At 35.4% G+C, this 21591-nt stretch overlaps 2 protein-coding genes across 3 annotated transcripts; one reads left to right on the top strand and one right to left on the bottom strand.

The window, feature by feature from the left end:
* Positions 1-5: 5 nt before the first annotated feature.
* Positions 6-16806, bottom strand: LOC106165942 (uncharacterized). 2 transcript variants are annotated; one of them, XM_013544306.2, is made up of 12 exons: positions 16644-16806; positions 13849-15522; positions 11142-11335; positions 10334-10392; positions 9724-9857; positions 9302-9389; positions 8809-8890; positions 8326-8554; positions 7843-7987; positions 7301-7444; positions 6593-6804; positions 6-3548 (listed from the first exon to the last, which is right to left on the bottom strand). In XM_013544306.2, exons 2-12 carry the CDS (start codon positions 15384-15386, stop codon positions 3452-3454), a joined length of 2922 nt encoding a protein of 973 aa, XP_013399760.2. In that variant the 5' UTR covers positions 15387-15522; positions 16644-16806; the 3' UTR covers positions 6-3451. The 2 variants fall into 2 exon arrangements, with proteins under 2 accessions (XP_013399760.2, XP_013399763.2); XM_013544309.3 differs by having other exon boundaries at positions 6-1507.
* Positions 16807-16885: 79 nt separating this feature from the next.
* LOC106165948 (caspase-3) lies at positions 16886-21562 on the top strand. The gene is made up of 6 exons (XM_013544320.2): positions 16886-17057; positions 17362-17392; positions 17870-18120; positions 18301-18476; positions 18762-18897; positions 19205-21562. Exons 1-6 carry the CDS (start codon positions 17033-17035, stop codon positions 19450-19452), a joined length of 867 nt encoding a protein of 288 aa, XP_013399774.1. The 5' UTR covers positions 16886-17032; the 3' UTR covers positions 19453-21562.
* The last annotated feature ends 29 nt before the right edge of the window (positions 21563-21591 follow it).

Raw genomic sequence — 21591 nt, 5'->3', positions numbered from 1 at the left:
AAAAACACATTTTGTCATGTTTATTGCATCAAAGTCCAGATAAAACTAGTGTCTGAATCTATCAGCACAATGAGTTAACAATTATTATGGAAAAAGAATGATTAATGTTGGGGCTTTTGACAATATCACAATAAACTAACTATTCACAATGTTAAAACTTTTGCATAAATGACAAAACTTTAAGCAACAAACTCCACTGCATTGTAATACAGTAAAAGTACATTATAATTACCCAGCTAATCAGTTATGTTCAGTTTCCTATTGCTTTTCACTAAATTATTCATTAGATGTGACAACATTTCACTGTAATTTGAATACTTACAGTGACTTCCCTATGACTGTAATCTAACATTTACTTCTGGGTTCAGTTCCCAAGGTTCCCATTTACAATATCACACTCATGGAGTATATATGCTTGGATCAAGACGTATAGTATAGACCTTTTTCTAATTGCTATCCTTCGGCGTCTGTGTCTCATATAACTGTACTATACACATACTACTGTAAGTGTCATTTCTAAAGATTGTTTTGCAGTACCTCAAGCTTCCTAATTCAGTGAAAAGACGAGCTTGCTTTCACAACTTTTCACAATCAAGCTTTATAACAAGCAATGCCAAACTATTTGTGCACTACCACTTGTAAGCACCAATTCCACAAAAGTCCATAGGAATTGTTTAAAATATTAACATAAGGCATCTAAGAAGCAATTTACTAATAAAGATCATGCCTTCCTCTTCCAAATGGTTCTTAGTGATAGGTGGGACAAACCTTTTAAAATGTCACGGAATAATTGCAAGTTGCCAAACTGTCACTTTGCTTCAACTGTTCTTTCATCTTCAGTGACAAACTACATCTTCCTGTACAATGCTGTAAAAAGTTTTACATTTTAAATACTTCACATAAGCTCATTTTAATTCAAATATATCTCTCGAACACCTATGAACAGATGACAAGTGTTCTGACCTTCAGTTTATGAAATCCTTGTGCTTTCTTTTTAAGTAAATGATTCCACAAAATTTACTGTCCGCATTTCTATCAAGCTGGTGCCAATTTTCATAATAATTTTTCAACAAAACTATATGATTTAAGCTTGTCTGAGGACTGTGGATAAATTTGATGTGAACTAATTTAAAGGTAAGTTCCTGAAGAAGTACACATATAGAGTAATCCCAGTGTTTTTCAGAATGACCTCACAATAAACCTCTTGGGTTTAAGGATCTTATACTGATGTCATGAATTTACCATCTCCATACAAGGGATCTGGAATCCCACATAAAACACACTAGTTAACAGATCCCATTTCTATCCAGATCTCTAATTAATCTCATGGGATCAGGGATTCAAAAACATATTTACAAAGTTTCCTACACTGAAAGGCAGTTTCCATATCCACTACATACTGAATTATTAAAATAACAGTGACTACTCCCAAATGTTTCACACACACGATTCATAGTGTTTGCTCAGGTATGGGGGTGCTGCTTTTGCTTTTAATTGCTTCTTACTCCTAAAAATGGTAAATATAAGATTTTGAAGAGAAGCGTTAACATAGCACAGCAGTGCAACAAGCCAAATTTAGAAACACACATTGGACTTCTACATGAATGCTATGAAAACTAGACACAAAAAATATTTGGTAATATTTGTATATAGTAAGATAACTATAGGAAAGAAGTCATATCTGCATTTTTTTCTCTGAAATAAGCAAGAAAAAAATTAAGACAACTGTTTAAATCTTGAATATCTGTTACACTATACTATTCAAATGGTACCACTAGTCATCACATAATGCATTAGCAAAAAACCCAATCTGATCACACAAAAGCACTGTAAAATATGTTTTTGCACAAACTGTTAGTCTAAGAAGCAGGTTCAAACCAGGTCTAGTCAAATGCAGCATTCGGTAATGGTGTGTCTAATGGCATGTTATGCTACATCTTTGTTATAATAAATAAATAAAAATACTTTCATGAAATATCTATAGCGGGCTGCTAGATCCGTGCTGATGCCGTCATGCAAAACTAAAGAACTATAAATCATTTAAGGATCAGTTAATCATCAGCATGTATGCCCCTCCCACCAACTTACCTGTTAACCCACCTACTTTCCCCCCCCCAATCAAGTACCCCACCAATTTCACTGAGCCACCCACCAACCACCCACCCACTATCCAGATACTGCCAGGGGTGGATCCAGAGATATTTTCTGACAGACTTCTAAATTATTAAATTTGTTGATCCATGCTCCATTTTTGACCGTCTTCTGACAACAAAAATTAGATACCCCGTCAGTGTAAACTTGAAAATCTGACCATCTTCCTGAAGACCCAGAAGACAGCCTCAATCTGGCCCCATACTCTTCCCTTCCACCCACCAACCCTCTTACCCACACCCGCATACACCAATGTACCCCCACCCACCAGCATCCAATGGATGGCTCTCAAAAATGCACTCTGAATATAGTTCACGAAAGCTCTACCATGACAGCATTTTATAGATATTTCATGAAAGAATATGTTTGCAGTACAACTAGCAATCCAGCACCAACCAAGCTGAGAGTTTGGCTATGTATGCATTCCACAGCAGAAGCTTAAGTGTCCCAATATCTTATAATTATAGGTGTCTATACAAAATTAACATGGGACTGCAGTCTCAAAACAAAGTTTTTAAAATGACGCCAACAAAAGGAATAATGTGAGACAAATAAACTACAGGTGTCTGTTTTGTGTTATACTCTGAAGGTAAGAAATCTGTTGCTTTATTGAAACTGATAGCAGATCATTGAAAATACATTGAGCAAATTTCTTGCCAGGGGTCTGTTTAACAAAATGTCTCTAGTTTTGGGAGTTAGATAAGACTGCCAACATCAGAAAGCTGACATAATGTATTTTAGCATTTTCTACATAATGGCCAAAATGGGCCATCACTAATGAGAGTAAAATTCATTGTCAAGACAAGTATATGGATTAATTTAGTGGTTTTTCTACCAGCTAATTTTATCGTTAGTCATTTTGTGAAACAGGCCCAAAGTTTTTAATCTCATTGAACATTTAAATGCAGGAGAAAGGGTGTTCTATGTTTCATATGTGACTTATGCACCGGTAATTATAATCGCTACCACAAACTCTATAGCACAGCACCTACTATTAACTTAAAGATACAATTATTCTACATTCAAAATTTATAAATTAAAAAGGTACATTCACAAACAACAAAAACTAAAAACAATAAATGGCTAATGAAAGTTCTTCACAGCAGATAAAATCAATAAACAGAAAATGCACTGATTTCAAAATAAAATCCAATTGATAATTTTTGCCCCTTTTCATTCCTGGTCTCTGAAAATGCATTCAAAACCAACACAATACAAAATCACAATACTTGCAACATATCACAAGCCGCTGTCAAGGTAACAAACAAAATACACTGATATAGCATTCCATGGTTGTCAACTACAAGTAAGTATCATGGTTTTTCCTATTGATATGAAGATTTCTCTGGTAGTTCTCAAACACCAAATGCGCAGCAGCTGATCCCGCATTCTTTTCCCTTAAAAAGAAAGAGAAAAGGCAAATAGCAAACTACAGGAGCAACCCAAACAAAGCCACAGGGGGGAAACAAAGGTATGCTACAACACAAGGAAAGTATTTAAACACATGCACAACTATTTATAAATATATATGTGTAATATGGATAACCAAAAGACCAATTATGCATATTAGACTATGATAGGATGAATTAGTTTGCAAAACAAATCTAAACAAATATGATTGAGTATCATAAGCAGGGGAACTAAGGTATAAAATTCAAGGAAAATTCCCATCATGTTTTTCATGAAAAGTCCCAACTGTCCTCTTTAATAAATTGATAAATCATAATTATTGCTCTGCTCATGTAGTGGAAGCCCTACTGTCTTTTGAAATTTTCAGCTATTATTTCTACATTATCCACTTAAAATATATCAAACAAGATAAATTAAATGATATTTACAAAGAAGTTTTAGTTTAATAATTCAATGTGAAATAAGAAATATATAGTCCAAATGAGAATTCTAGTTTGTAATAAAGTTCCTGCTCATTTTAATGAATTTCATTATCTTTAAGAATAAAAAGCACCTTCTACAAGGCTTTGACATATTTCAACTGTTCATATTTTGGTTCCGTTTCAATAGCTTTCAACTGGTTTCTTAGTTACAACAAAATGTTCTTATAAACATCTGTTCCAAACAGGGTTAAATCTAGCTCTACAAAGTGATTTTAAGTGATTAAGAAAAGTACCATAAGATGTTAACACTAGCTCTGGTAACCAACTCCCACAATAGACATCAGTGATAGGGGAAAGGTAAAAGCAAGACAAGCCCACCACAAATTTGCACTCTCTGTTAAACTAACATCATCCAAGTGTCAATTAAGCAATATATATATGAGCTTTCGTATATGACAGGCAATACTGCTTTAATTCTATTGTTAACATGCTTCTACATTCAGAAATAACTAAATACTATGGAAACAAGTTAGTTAACTTTTATATTCCATTACATTTCATCATAAATGCTACACTATGAGTGAACTAATCTCGGGTATCTTTCCAGGAACAGATCTTCATATTTAGCTGGGAGATTCATCTTGTTTCTTCCAGAAGACTGCAAAATTGTTTTTTAAACCAGCAGCATTGACTAGGCATTGGGCTTAACTTGAAAACCTGACTAGGCCATTTATTCATCAAAATACATGCATACATATTCATAAATATCAAATTATAAGACTGGACTAGCAGCTTAACAAAAAACAAATTCATGCACAAATTTAAATGAACTGTTACGTCTCACTTAAAAAGGATATGTTATCAACAATTCCAATCGCAAAATATTGATGCATCTATCAACAACTGTCCAAATGATGTTATAGTTTAGAAATATCAGCAAGAACAAAAATCTTCAATATATTTTAAGAAATCAGCAAATAAAAAATAAATAAGACAATTGCACAAAATACATAAGGGGCAATTATATGTAGTTTCTGAGAATAAAATGCATTCAAATAAATCATAACAGGTATGGTTTTCATCAAAATATATGCCATGTAACACAAACACTCATTGATTTATAATCTTAATGCTTAGAAGAACTTGGTAATCGTAATTAGCTTCTTTTTTATCTATGGGGAAATTGTTGCAAATCTTTTTCTTTCCAGACATAAATAAATAAATAAATAACCATTTGCAAACTAGTTTTCATCAGAGTTAATTACTTACTGATATCAATCAGTAAGACTTTGCAAAAGTAATTTATGGCATATTTTCCTTCTATTAAAGTTAAAAAATGGAAATAAAAAAACTAATGAAAACCAATAACATTTGAGCATGTTTTGTCTCAAAATAATGACATAAATATTTGTAATAGTAAGTATTAAGTCCTAGACTTTAACAGAGGTTATTATTACTAGGATTGTGCACCTACTCAACTGATTGTCTGAAACAAAAAAAGCATGCTTCTATATGGAAAACTATGGCATAAATGTTGACATTGTTTTAACTAAAAGCCACAGAAGTCCCCTTGTGGTCGACATGAACCAGAATAATTTGGAAAACAAATGCAAACACATGCCTAACTACCAATTAATTAAAACAACTTGATAATTTGAATGATAGTATAAATAATTACATGGAAAATAAACAATCTAAAAAAATTTGACTCCTCAACAGCTTTGAAACAAGATGTCAAAAAGAGAACGCTTTCTCTCAACTTGCAACATACTTGTTCTGTGTTGTAAGCTTTCCAGCCAAAAAGATGGCTAAAACACAGAATGCATCATACCTCTAAGTCTAGTATGAGACCAGGGCTCCGTATCTCGAAAGGTTTGCTATGTTGCGCACGTGCGCAAGTGTCTCGATTCCATAACTGATTCTATTTCGTGCGGAAGTGTCTCGATTCTATAAGCGATTCTTTCCAGATACGGGGCCATGGAATCGAGACGCTTGCGCACGTGCGCAACATAGCTAACCTTTCGAGATACGGAGCCCAGTGCAATTATCATCTTAAAGCAGTTGGCTAAAACATAGGATGAATTACATGTGCAAATAATTGAAGTTGAATCAGATGGTGCTAATAAGAACTAGAGATTCAGAACCTAAAATTACAGATGACATGATCAACAATAAATGAAATTAAAAATCTGTGTAGATAATGTGAACCACAGTGAAACAGAACTTAGTAATGGGTTCTGGGCCAGCAGTAGTGGAAGCTTAGGCAATTACCATTACTGATGCCATAAGCAAAGCAGTTAATAATAAATTAGACAACAATCACCCCATCTTGAGTAACATAAGTCACCATTTTAAGACGTCCCTTATTATCAGACCAAGCTTCAATGGATTATATGTATTGCCTTAACAAAAATAATCACATAGAATGAGTTTTGAATTATTGTTATAACTGTTATCATTATTATTATTATAATGATGATGATTATCAATATTATGTGAAATTACTGGCCTATCCCAGGCAGGCAGTCAGTTAGTGTGTGTCTAATTCCCCCAAAAGCATTCCTCAGAACTCCACTTCGTTGCTATATATAGCAGCACGATAACTGTACCTATCAGAGAGACTCCTCTGTACAGGATGCCCTGTGGGGTGTAGGGGAGAGCCAGACAAAGCCACCAGTTTCAGAGGCGACAGACTGTGGCTGGGGGACTGGGTGGGTTCCTCCATCTCCCCTATTGCCATGTCAACCAGGGAGGACTCCAGCTCGGGGAATGACGCCATCTTGGACTTGAGGAGGTGAGCATAGGTTTGAAACCTTTCCAGCTGGAATGAAGAGAGATAGAGAGAGATGTGGTTAGAATCACATGTTTAACATTTCCGTCTTACTAGTGAATATCTGGTTCTTTAGGTATTTTGAGAGAGAGAAAATGCATAATAAGCATACTTCTCCAATGACTGGAATTCACAAAGAAAATCTACATATTCAGCCACTGGGAAGCTTTTTTTTATCTAGCAATCCAACAACACAGACATTTAATATCAAGTCAGGCACAAAACACAAAGTCAGTCACTAATCCTTTATTAAGAGTGTATTTGTATAAACACATAAAATATCCCCAGCACAAAATTCTTAATTATTGGTACTCCACTAGGATTTCTTTAACAAATATCCCATAATTTTATAACACCTGGACAACACTAAGGGTGCAGTAACTTGAGCTTAAACTACAAATGCACTAAATACAACAAAAAATGCATATCTGTCTACAGTAAAAGCTTCTTTTTCAACTTTGCCGTTTTTCTACCATAATGGCATTACCTCAAAATGTAAATATTGTTCTTTTTCTTCATACTCCCTGATGATTCTCTCCTTGGCCCCCTTGCTGGGTGGGTATCTCTTATGTTCCTCCAGACTCTCCTGCAGTTCAACCACCTTAGACTCATGATGCTGAAGCTGCTGGGTCTGGAAACATAGAGCACAGAGTGAAATTATATTCTTTCATTCCTGAAATTAGTTACTTTCTCCTGGGCTAAAGGGGGCATAGTTTATTTAAGCCAAAAAATGTTGACACAAAGGAAAATATTTCAATTTTATGCAGAAATTATCACCGACTTATTAGCTCAATTTTCAAATTAAAATAAAAATTAATTTAACCAGCTATTTGGACGAAAGTTTGAGCCTAGTTCATGGATTGCCTAAAAGTGCTCTTAATTTTCTTATATTATAAAAACATCAAATACACAAATCTAAACATACCCTCCATTTTCCAGCATTAACAACAGGAACTAAATGTAGAGGCAAACAATGTCATACCAAATATTTCACATTATACCAAATACAAAGCACATCATAAATCATACCAAGTTAAGTCTAGTATATGATGAAGGTAAAAGTGGCCTTTGGAACTTTTTTTGTGAGCCTACTCCTCCCGGTAGTGGAGGGGCGGAAAGACTGGCAGCTACAAAGTTGATAGTGTCTATCCATCCCTGAAGTTCTGTGGGATCACTGTAGAGAGAAACACATAGAATATCATCACCATATATTTGTGAATATATCTTTAGGTTGTAATTAAAGTGTAGAGGTTTCATCATTAGTTAAAATTAATGATAAAAAACAGATTTATATATTTATAAATAAAATATATTTATCTTTTATCTGTTCTTAATCGTTTCCTTTTCAGTGGGTCTTAAAAGGCTAAGTTATACAATAAAACATATACATGCATACTTCTTATAACAGTAAATTTGTCAATTTGTAAAACTAAAGAGAAGGTCATCTTCGGGGTTTAATAGATGTAATATCAGAATTCAAATAGAAGATTGCCATGATAATAAGATGAGTACCTAGATTGTAGTAGATAGACAGCCCACTCTGCTGTCCTCAGCCTGAGCACATGTTGTTTCTTGGTGTAATCCACTGCCTTAGTGGCCAGAGAATGGTGAATCCTCACCGCATGGTTCAGGTTCTCGTACAGGGAGTTCTTCTTGAAGCCATGTTCATCTTTGTGAAAGTAGAGCACCATGTCTCTCAGGGTAGCATAATACATCTTCCAGCCACGCTTGCCCAGTGGAGCTAAAACATACAGATTGTAAGAAGATCATTTTTTAAATCTTTGTTATTATTCTGTTATCATAGGGAGTATTTAACAAAGGTAAAAAAAAAAACAATTCTCATCACAATAATATTTGAGTATTATTTGCAAAATAATCTCAAAACATTAACATGTACTGACCAAAACTGCATGCTTGTGAAGTGAACATCACTACATTCCAAATGATCATATGATATATTTATGTATTACTCTTAGACACACACACACAACTTACTTTTCTTCCCATCAGGTTCTGTGCAGCACTTCCTCATCACATAGCCACGCTTGTACTCTGTGGCCTGACTGGGATCTGGAACCTAGATTTCAAAACAGATTTGATAATTAAATACAAGACCAAAAGAACACTTTTTAATTTCAGCAGTTATCTTATGTTAATTTCTCGATAATCTATAGATTGAATTTAATGTAATAAGAACTAACAGAAAATTGAGATCCACAAGTCTGAGTGACCAAAGTCATTAATTACTGTGCTTGCAAGTTTCATGCTAAGGTATGCTTTGTCACAAATCTTTATATAATGAGGTTATAATAATTAGCTTTTGGTTGCAACAAATTTTGAAATGATGAAATGGTTTGGTTAATAGAGGCCATATCCTACTTGTTAAATCAATTCATATAAACCAATAAAGCCCACAGACCAAGAAAAACAATCATGATGATGACAAATAAAGAATTTCTCACCACAGTAATCAGGTTGGTTCACTTACATCTAAAAAGGGATTATGTCCTAGATTCACTCTCCTCGACTCTTCCAGCAGCAGATCAGTTTCTGAAGTTGCTTCTCCTTCCTCGTCACTGAAAGTAAAATTTAATTTAGTTATCTTAACATGGTGTTCCATGTCTCTCAGTAAAGTGAAAATTATTTCATTTATTAATTTTTTTGTGCTGTTAAGTACTTTAAGTAGACAACTAGGACCAGAAATAATAGTCTACAGTAAGGTCTTATACACCTTAGGTACACATGCTATGTGATTTTTACATCAAAATCTTTATTTGCCACAAAAAATTTTTTAATGGAAAATCAGACAACTTAAGTTGAAAAATTGTAATGATAAACTGAAAAGTAAGACTGAAAGATAATCTTTAACCATTGAATGTTCTAATTAATCACACTGGAAGTTTCTCTTACAGGGCCCATTCTAAGGGTCGACTCTTGATGGACAGATACAACGTCTTCAGTACGTCTCTGGGGAAGTTCTCTCCATCATTCAGCTCAGCCAGATTGTCGATAAATTCACCGCAAGTCATCCGTCTACCGATATTCTGTGAACATGAGAAATGAGATCCATTACAATGGCACACATAATATCCCTGTGATGAAAGTGAGTAGTTTGTATTTGGAGCTTTATTGACGTTTGTCTCACACAAGCTAATGATTGATCCCCTCGGTATGATGGATCACACACATTATAGGCAATGGGTGTGTAGATTAATTGGGAAAGCATTCAGTTTTGTTTTGTACTTGCATTGTGTGTAATGTACCACCTAAAGTTTCTTTTTTAATTATGTAAATTGATATTTCACACTCACACCACATCTTTCCAACAAAAAAGATGCATCTTAATAAAATGCAAAACAAGCTCATTAATTGCTAATTAAGCTGTTCTCACTCCAGTAATGGCTGGAACCTGAACCCACTAATTACGCATGTATGATATCATTAAGAGAGTAAGAAAACTCGGATATATCATTATTGAATTTTGTTGTTCTGCATCTGATGTTAGGAAGATGTTTCTTACCTGTCCATGTAAATCAGTATTTAAAAGCATTATTGCACAGGTAAGAGTGTGGCAGGCATCTGGAAAATAGAAAACATGCTATTAAAGATAATATTCCATTTGGTAGCATGCATATCCCCCTGATCAGATCAGATCAGATTAGATCAGTTCAGAAATAATTTTAAGCTTAATTCAAATTCATGAAGAATTTGTAGTAAACGATTCTGAAAGGTGATTGAATTTTTTGATCACTAATATTTAATCATGCTTATTTTTTCAATAAGAGATGCATTTAAATTTCCCTTTGTAAACAATGCAAAATTCCCAATACAATACTTAGCTGCACTAAATCAATCATGTCTTTTACAACATACAAAGTGGAAACCTACTGAAAAAGTATGTGAAGATCCCCACAGTGCCACAGGACATGTCACTGAACGTTTGAACCCTAACTTCATGCACATTTCATTAATTTGAGTTTCTCCTCTTGACATTAGACCAGACATTCAGTGGAGATGTTATTATTCAACAATGAAGATAAAATCAACCCATCTCTCAACTAGGGAACAATCAATATGGCAGTGGAACCAGTTGAGTTTTATAACTGATATCCATTACCTTCCGTGGTCCCAAGAAAACTTGACTGAAATCAGCTCATTTTATCAAAATAAAATATTTAAAAAATTTTCTAATCAACTGACTATTATTTAGGATAATAAATGCTTTGGTGGCAGTAATGCTAAATAGGTATTGAAATTAAGCCAGCAAGCATGATCCGCTCTTTTGTCCTTTGTATTCAGATTATCTGGGTTACACTCCATGTACCCACCTTCAGAGTTAAAGCTGTCTGGGTTGCACTCCATGTACCTCCTAGTGAAGTGGGCCAGGACCCTCTCCCTCTCCTGGGTCTCCCCAGTCAGACTAAACTGCTGGAGGAACTGGCGAAGGGCTACATCTAACGGGATGCCAACAAAGTCAAAGAATTTCAGATATTCCTCTGCAACTAACTGGCTAAAGTCATTTCTGTAATGGAAAAAATGTAGTTGTAGATATTTCAGGGTCCTTTTTTTCCAGAGTGGAATTAATGAATTCAAGTGCGAAATTTAAACAATTTGAGGAAAAATTGTTTTCTTCAAGTCATGGATCTAAAGTTCACTAAGCTTAACTTGATGAAAACAAACAGAAGGGGAGAAAGGGGGCTAACATTTAATAAGATCAACCACCTTTTTGCTGTTACCCCAAATTCAAAATTATTCTTACTTTAAGGCATTTAAATAATGTTAATATTTTAGCTATTGCGATCCACTTTACCATGGCATTCTAATCGCACCCCCCTGAAGCACTTTACCAACTACTACCTGGCCAATATATTGACAGTGGAGGGTGAGTCACGTACTGGTGACATTAGTCATTCAGGTACACTGCAAATACACTGCAGAGTTTCACACCGTTAAAAAAAGCTAGGCAATACAAATGTGTTGACTTTGTTAAGACTATGCAGGCTGCATTATGTTTAATCTTTTTTCTTGCCTGTTTTCCTTCCTGCTTATCAAAGCTGCAGTTCCGACTGTAAGATTCTGCTTGGGCTACTTACTGTATACTACTTAATCTCCACAAGTAGCACATTAATTTTATGAATATCATATGGTTCTCCTTACCTGCTATAGACATATCCATTTCATAATGGCCTAAATATTAGACGTGGTTCAGATTTACATGTAGGTTAATGTTTTAGTAGTCCCAACTTCAGGAATTACTGGTTTTAGAAGCAACAACCAACCATGTAATCTCTTCAGTAATCTTGTGAGAGGTTGCACAAAATTAAATAAGTCATATGTTGGTGATACATTTAAAACCAAAATTTTAGTGTATTGGTCCAAAAATAAGTTGTTATCAGTCCACTTAAATGAGAATTGGGCTTGTTTTACAATAGGTTCAAAAATACCACTAACACATCTTTTATAACACCCAGAAGGTGGCCTACATGTTATATTCTAATCTGCTTCAGACACTTAACATTATGGCAGGCCCGTAGCCAGCAAATTGAAAAGGGGGAGGTTCTTTTTCTGAAAAAGTGGACCTTTTATAATGAAATCTTTGTGTACCTAGATCAAATTGTACCCAGAATGGACCTTTTTCTGACCCCCCCCACCCCCCCCCCCCCCAAGCTACGGGCCTGTTATAGGATCTATAATTTCTGCCACAGCATCAAAAAAGCCTATATATTATTCTATTAATGTAATTGTCTGTGCATGTACAACATGGTATAGCTATAATAGCTTCCATCAAACCGTGACAGTGTAGAGTCTATAGGTGGAATGCTGCTGCAATGTCACAGTAAAGGGTAGATTAATCCCACTGCACAGTTTAAATGCAAAAATTGTAAAATATACAACTTTTAACCCGATTTACTAACAGACATATAATTGTTTTATTTGTCTGATATTGTTCTGGTCCCCTCCCAGCATATAATGGTCAAGTGACAGAGCAGAACAAGTGAATTCTATGTGTCATTACACTGACACTCCATATTATCCTTTTGTTATCATGCACCAGTTAGAGCCTGGCTTCTCAAGTGGGCTGTCATGGACTTTTAGTTAGCAGTATACACTGTAAATACAGGGGCAATGAAATGCTGTGACAGTATTATACTGATTGCTTCCATTGATCCGGAATCAAGAATATGAACTAAGTCAATGAATAAATTGTTTTCAATTACAATCTTAATATTTTTTCTACAAAGCTCAAGTCACTTGAAGCAACTATTTCTTCCACAGTGCTTGTAAAAAAGTTCAGATCTATGTTAAATTACAGTCCTGTAAATTAGTAAAACCTCTATTATCTCGCAGGGGGTTTATGCACATTTCTCTTTAAAGCAAAACAAGTTTTCTTTGGTAGGGGACCTTGTTTCAATTTTGTTAAACAGAATTTTTTTGGTTTTGTTTATTGTTAAGTACTTCCTGCAGTTTATTCATGCCATCTATATAACCAAGCTCAGGCCATTTTGAAGTCAATAAATCCCATGCCCTTAATCAAATAAGCTATACTGTGCTTATGCAATCTTCCATGGTGAGTTACACTTCAACTTGGATGAGTGAGACTAGAGCTCTTGCTCAAACAATGAATGTATGTAAACCTGACATTCCAATGCAACAAGAGTAAACAAAAATATTGGTTTGCGGTTTAAATGGTTCATTGAGTTTATGTGTGATAAGATGCCCTTACTGGGGGCACCTTTATCATCTCTATATAGATAAATATAATATCAAATAATGTGACTGGAGTTACTGGACCAAAGGGCACATGATCAATACAGATGCGTAATCTTTCTTAAATCCATGTAATTCTTTCTAATTCCATATCCACTCTATTTGGATGCAAATGAGGAGTACATCTTAAAATCAAGTTTGCAAAATCATTATTGTGGTATTGAGTATATTGTGGTTTACAGCAGTAGAGACAATTGAAGATGTTTATTTGATATAGAAAGAAAATGGAAGGTATAAAAAGCAAGATGGACAGCTACTAGTACTCACTTCTTTCCTAAATGTTTTGCCACATCTGCCTTTTTGAAGCCCTCTAGATCATAGAGTCTCTTGGCTAATCTGTACGCAGATGGGTAATCTGCATTCTTTGTTGGTTGAAAGTACACATTATCTGAGTCCTCACTGCCTGAGGATACCACAGAGTCCGACCCTGGACTAAGGGGGCGGTCTGTTGGGAAGTCACTGCCTTTAGCACCGGTGGGAGGGCCAGTTTGACTCCTTGAGGGAGAACTATCATGGGTACTTTGTACGCACCCATCTACAGCATCACGTGAAGTCTCTATCTCATTGTAATCTCCGTTCTTCGGCTCTATCACTGTAAGTTCCCTCTGAAGTTCCAACACTTGCTCCACATTATTGTCCATATTGTCATCTTGCTCAGTCAAGATGAGAGCACCTGCACCGTCCATGTCCCCATCATTGCTCCCTGTTGACCGGCTACTAGATTCCTCATCCTGGTCCCTATCATGTTCTCCTCCTCCCAAGGGGATGAATGCTGGAAGATCACGATCATGATCCTGTTTAGCTTGTGGACTATAGAGTTTGTGTTCAGGAGAGCTCTCCACACTCCTAGACGTGGGGCTAGCAAGGTGCACACTGTCAGACCTATCATCATAGTTCAAGACATCCACAGAAGATGCTTTATCGTCTATATCTACAGCAACTAGCCTCAAATCAGAACTATCAAAACAGTTTTCCTGACTGCGAGTAGACCGCACCACAGGGATAGTTCTTGCACCATTAGGACTATAGTACCCTTTGTCACTGCTGGGACTAGACTGACTCTCTTTGACTGCATCAGTGATTTCAGAGTCCACTTTCGTTACTGGCTCTGCCTCTTTACATGGAGAAGTCTTCACCTGCTTTGTAGGAGAAATAGTCTCAGTGTTCTTGACAGGGATACCAGACGGTGACCTCTGGGTTCTCTTCTGATCACCTGGACTCCTGGCCGAAAACACAGGAATTCCAGAGGGCTTAGTCCTCAAATCTAAAGGCTGCACCACTGGTTCTTCACCAGTCATTTTAAGGTCCATAGTCTTTGGATTGTCAATATGTACATGAGCAGGGCTTGGAATCTTCGACTGTCCCAGTTCTGGTTCTAATGCTGTGAGGTGGTCTGTGTGGCGGTGGGCTGGGCTGGGCAGTGTGTCAACAGACCCAGTATCAGAACTACTCTGATCTGTCGAATTAACGACAGATGGTGCTGGCAGTGGTGCAGGGAGGTCGTTCTGTGCTATCTTTTCACTCTTTTGTTTTGCTACCCTTCTCCCTTGACCGGAGGATCTGGTCACTGTGGAGCGCTGTATTGTAACTGCCGAGTCTTCTCTCTTCTGAGTCTGTCTCACAGGCAGTTTTGACGCTTTTTCATTCGATGACGTGCGGATTATCATATCTCCAGTCATGACGAATGTCTCAAACCGCTGTTGTTTCACAGGCACAGGTTCTTCATTGCGTCCACTGGGATTAGGGTTAGAGTAACCATTGGACCCATGTAGATGGCCGTTCTTATCCAGAGAACTTGCAGACATGTTGTCAGCCTTTAAGCAAGCAGCATAATTTATTACAGCACTTTCATTCCATTTCCTTCAGCCTTTCTTGTTAAAGTGTTTTGTTTTTGTTTGTTCACTGCTTAAACTTTGCCCAGAAACCTTTATTAAGAAGAATCTGAAAGAATAGCGAAAGCAATAAATATATGACAAATCAAACACAAATGCCTTTGTCCTTCTTCTTGAAAAAGAATTAAACAAATTGTCTTTCTTATCATTGTGCACTTACAATTATTAATAATCAATGTTTACCAGAGCATGAAAAGTGTCTACAAGATATTTGCTCAATAAAAGCAAGGAGAATGAATTGTTATTTTGACACATTCTCAACTTTTGCCCTTTTGGCTTAAATCTAAGAGAACTTAAGCCATGTAATTGAAAAACAACCTGAAATGCCCTGAGAAAAAAACTATAGTCATTAAAATGCTATAACTCAATGTTATTATGTAAGGACTGGCAAAAATAAAATAAAATCACCCCAAAAATAAATAAATAAAAGGAAAAAGTCTGAATTAATAAGGAAACAGGTGATTAACACTGAATAATGAACCACTATGTGGCCACTTTCAGTGCTCATTACATTGACTTGGAGATGTCTAACTACTGATAAGCAACATTTATGTGGTTAAACCTCTGCATACTTCTCCATAAATGGCCCAATCAATACTTCAACCACTCACATCTAAACGACTCTCTGCATCACAAAAGAAAGTCATATACATGTTAGTACAGTATCAATTTTGGAGCTGTGAATCCAAATATTATATGAAATATACACATGACCACGACATACAAAAATAATTCAGACATACTACTACTGCATCAGTTGAGATGAGTGACATGAATAAAATTCCTACCATATTCATCATTGACCGCATTTCAAGTCCATGAGATATATGCATGTTTACGCTGCATTTTTTGTTCGTTGGTTTCAATGCTTGTCTAAAACATGAATACAAGATGTCTTGAACAGTTGAACCAAAACATCCGTTTTGATTTTCGAAAGCTGTAAAACACGTAGACACCATCGTCTACCTCAGATGCACACAGCAGACTTTTGTAAGCAGGCAGCGGTTTGAAAATACACAAACACAGCAGCAGATGGCAGGTGCATGATAATCGTGCCACTCAAATCTCAACGAAGGCCGACAATGAATGAATATAAAAATGGCATATAATTCAGTTTTTGATACCCTTTTAATCATTTCAAAACGTTGTGTTGAATTTACAAGTACTCACCTCAGCAGGGACCAGCTCCACGGCTGATCAGAGAACACATCATTGACATATTTAGGTTTTCTTCCGCAGGTGATGAATGTAAATTGTCAAAGAACGAAATCTCGAGCACCACTCGAGATTTTTCGAGAAGTAGAGGCACTGATGGTAAATAGAGATACACTCTAGCGTTTGTTGGGATATATTATTTCTTCTCTTCGATTGAATGTTTGTCTATTTGCGTGTAAGGAAGACAAGAATACGTTCTGATATTCATAAAATCTTGATGCACTAACAGTCAAACGCCTCGGCAATACATTGTTAGGACAAGTGTTTCGTCTAAGTTCCAAAATTTGGACTGCCGCTGTCTGTCTGCTCTGTGTGTATCGTTCAAAGCTACGCCTAGAAGAAGTATGGATGATTCAGAGCCAGACCTAGGTAAAGTAGTGATAATATGAAGAGTAATTCAAAACCGTTATGTAATATTTCCCAGATTTATTATAACGGCATACATGTAAGGTTTAGATTTGTTTTTTAATTTTTTTTTTTTTTTTTGGAGGGGGGGAGAGAGAAAGCGATAAAGCAGTTTGGGGAGTGTTGCAAATGTGCTAAGATGTTTTTCATGAACATGTAGATAAATTGCCTTTACAGGTAAATTAATAACAACAAAAAAGTATGAGAAACTTTTCCATTATATTAGCTTTATAATTTAGGGTTATCTTTTAACTTTTATCACTTACAGTGGATGCAAACCTAGCTCATGCAGCAGGAGGGTGAGTTCAGTATCACTGAAACAGTAATATTTCCAAGATTTGAGTTTTATCAATTTGTGCAGCTTCAGCATTAAATGTAGGTCTCATACATGTAGCTCATTTTATTATTCTTCAAGCTTTAAACATGTAGAGCAAATTCTTGGGTAAAATGTTGATTTTGAATCACTTTTCAATCATTTTAGGTGACTTTTCTCAATTTTAGCTATTCCATTCATTCAGCACAATGTATCAGAATATTTTTTCTTGTGTTTGTTTTGCCAAATTTATTGCTATCTCACACCATGATATTTATAAGTCCTTGTGTTGATCCACATTATAGTAAAAATTGCTTTTTTACTCTCTCACACACACACACACACACACACACACACACACACACACACAATAAATAATAATAATAATAATCAACCCCTCTCATCTACAATTGCATGTTAAAGATCGTTACTTTCATAAATTGCTTAATTCTTTTCCCTCCAGTTACCCAGGATCTCAAAGAGCAAGACTTCCAGAAGAGATTGTTGAAAATGAGTACAACTTCAACCACCCCAACAGAGGGTATGCCATCATCATCAATAACAGAAAATTTGAACATCACACTGAAATGCCAGAGAGAAATGGAACGGACCTGGATGCTGCAGCTCTGTACCAAAGACTATCTGCTCTTGACTTTAAAGTGGAATTGGTCAATAATTTGAGAAGAGAAGAGATGCGGAGCAAACTTGAAGAAGGTACAACTTTTTAAATTTTAAATGCTGTGGCAAAAAGGTTATTGTACCAGGAAACTCATATTAAAGTCTCAGTCATTTCTGTAGCTGAGCATAACCGTTCTGACAATTACTGCCCATCATTAGTAGCCATCTTAATAAAGTGAAAAGAGGGTGTGGTGTTTAATCTTTCAATCATTTCAGTTGCCAAGCGTAACCATTCAGATAATGACTGTGTTGTGGTAGCTATCCTCACTCATGGGGAAGAGGGTGTGGTCTATGGTGTTGATGGATGGATCGAACTGGAAAAGCTGGTGGCACCATTTAAGGGAGATAAATGTTTAACTCTAGTTGGAAAACCAAAGATTTTCTTTGTCCAGGTGGGGTTTTGATATTTCCCGGGCAATCTGAGGATAAATTGATTAATAGTAGTCTGTTAACATATTGTAAAATATTGAATGCCACACAAAAGTTCTAATTACAACCCAGTCTAAACTTAACAGAGACACATTTGATACTATGTAGCAGTATCAAGTGAATTAAAGTTGATATCTTTTAGAAATATAAGTTTGAAGTTCAAAATTTTTTCAAATGTCAGACCATTTGGGTGAAATTTTAATTTGAAGCTTGATTATTTGTTATCCCGCCAATATATTATTCTTCAGGCCTGTCGTGGTAATAAATTAGACCATGGTGTAGAGGTATGTGATGCAGAAGTTGTCAAGGATGAACCAGATGCTGCCACGGTGTTCAGGGTCCCTTCTGAAGCCGACTTCCTCATGGCTTACTCAGTTGTACCAGGTAAATGTCAGCAGCTATTAAGACATCAGTGTGAAAGTAACTGACTTTTACTTCCAACTAATCACTTGATGACATATATGAAATGTGCATTGATCTCTCTTTATGTGTGTTTTTATCTAATTTGATTTTTTTTTTGGGGGGGGGGGGCTTAAAGAGCATATACATATCGGTGTGCATTTACTACATGTTTTGTGTAATAGGTACTTTGTTTTTGCCTTGGTGTGAGAGAGGGAGAGAGATATATAAAAAATAGAGAGGGATTGATAATGAAGGAAGAAATAACTAAATATCACTATATTTCTCACAGGCTATTTCTCATGGAGGAATTCCACTAATGGTTCCTGGTTTATCCAGTCTCTGTGTAAAGTCTTAGAGAAGTTTGGTCATACGCTGGACATCATGACCATGATGACCCGAGTGAACAGGATGGTAGCATTTGACTACGAGTCCAATGCAAACAAGGAATATATGAGTAAAAAGAAGCAAATCCCTTGTATCACCTCCATGCTCACTAAGGACTTGTATTTTCGTCCTAAATTACCCGGTAGACACTGAATAACACAATACTTATAGGTGGAGTCTGTGCTTAGGTCTTTTTTATAAAAGGTCACACATAGTTATAATTCAACTTGTTCTCTTACCATTTGCAGTTTCCATTTTTGTTAATGAATGATTCCCTTTTTAACTGAAGATCACAATATTTACTTAAATTATGATATACAATATAAATAGATACACTGATTTTACTGATACCCTGGTGAATTGTTTATATCTAAAAGTGATAGTTATCCTAGCTATGTTGTGTTAGTTTCCCTTTTTCTTTGATAAGGCATTGAGAACCATTGAAGCTTAGATAATGTACAACTCTTTATCAATATTTTTAAAATTTTGCTTTATAACCATATTTATTTTGTTTTTATTTTATGAATATCTGTCTTATTTTCCTATGTTTGGAACTAGGACATTCAACTGCCCTGCTGATTATAATCTATCAATAGGATTTATTGTTTTTGATAACATTGTTCATATGATACTGTAATCTCCAATTTTGTTTAATTTCTGAATGATAATCTACTGTCAGATATATTTTTCAACATCATATTTTCAAAGTTTGTTGAAATGAAATAGGAGTATGTATTTGTACATGTAACTTGAGTGATGTCAGCTTGAATGCTTTATATGTTTAACTTGCTGGGGATTTTGTAGTGTACAATTGGTTATATTTCTATCCTAGTCGACAGTAATTGATCATGTATATTGAAGTGATTGTGTGTATATTGCCAGCAGTTTTGTTATCCTTTTTATTTCATTGCCACTGGGTGAATGGATATTTATCTGAGATATCTTGACATTGTCACTTGTGAATAGATATTTTATCTGAGATATGTTGAAATAGTTAATTCCTAGCTAAAAAAATAAAGTAGCAAGTTGCAGGTTTTATTAAGGGCATTTTGCCAGAACTACTTCTTCCACCCTTACCTGCACGAAAGCAGTGTTGACATGTTGAAGGCGCTCTCCATAGAATTTACTTGCCAAAATGGTTTTTCCTGGGGTAAAAGGCATTTTCTCCTACTCACAAATCATTGCTAGACCTATCTCTGCACTTTGAATTGAAATATAATTTATTAGATTCTTTAAATGACTGGCCAGTCATTTGATTTAGAATGACGTCTGTCTTTCACTGACATTCATTGAGCATGGCCATGGTTATCACTTCACAACACGAAATGGGCATTGTTTAGTTTTTGCTGCCCTGTGTATAATACGAAGTTGCGAGCTTTAATGACTATCTGAAAAGACATGGAATGAAATAACAGCACACGGTATGCATCAAATACGGTTTTATTCAAAGGGTTTTAATGTCTTTAAGGTCTGAATTGAAAAATATTAGGATATAAATTCTTGGAGAATTCTTTTAAGTCTTGATGGTTTCCCCATACGCTTAATGTAGTTTGAAAGGTACTCCCATATGTCCTACTTTTGTTTCTTAGAAACTTGATAATGGAGTGCGATCTCAAATCTTTTAATTGATGTACATAGATAAGGTAATATGTGTGCATGCAAGATTACTGTCATCTTCCTAATCAAATTATTCAATCAGTGATTTCCATTCACAAATTTGTGCAGACACTGATGTCACTTAAGATATGGTTAACATAGCTGTTTTTATGTTGAATTATAATTGGAATGCCTTTGCATACTGAAGTATTTATTTGACCAAATTGCTTTAAATTATTATCTTGTGCAGGTTTTCCTAAAAATGGTCAGTGTTTGATGCATTTTCCTTTGTTCATTCACATGGTTGATTTAAAAAAAAATAATAATTTGACAGTCTCATTTCAGTGCATTTAGCTTCGAGTGGTGCTAGGAGCTTTTAGGACAACATTAAACTTACCTGTGCCATTTGAAAAATGAAACTAATACTGAAATACGTGTATATCTACAGACATATCACAAATGACAGTGCTGCATTTCTAGGTGCATTTTGATTTAAAGACTAATGTTATTATTACCAAGGAAATGGTTGTAGTATGTGTTCATGCCTGTGTCATTGCTCATAATGCGTTTTAAATCAGAAAGGAATGTTTCAAATTATGTTTTTTATCTAAAAATTTTACTTGAAAGTGGCCATGTATTTCAATGCTAAATAAATGTATTGATTTCATATTTTAGTTTGTTATTCAAGAGGTTTTG

This window comes from Lingula anatina, chromosome 2, assembly GCF_051362555.1.
Source record: "Lingula anatina isolate TDL-2025a chromosome 2, LinAna3.0, whole genome shotgun sequence".
Classification (NCBI taxonomy): Eukaryota; Metazoa; Brachiopoda; class Lingulata; order Lingulida; family Lingulidae; genus Lingula; species Lingula anatina.
The sequence above is the reverse complement of the archived record's forward strand: the minus strand, read 5'-3'. Positions and strand labels throughout refer to the sequence as shown.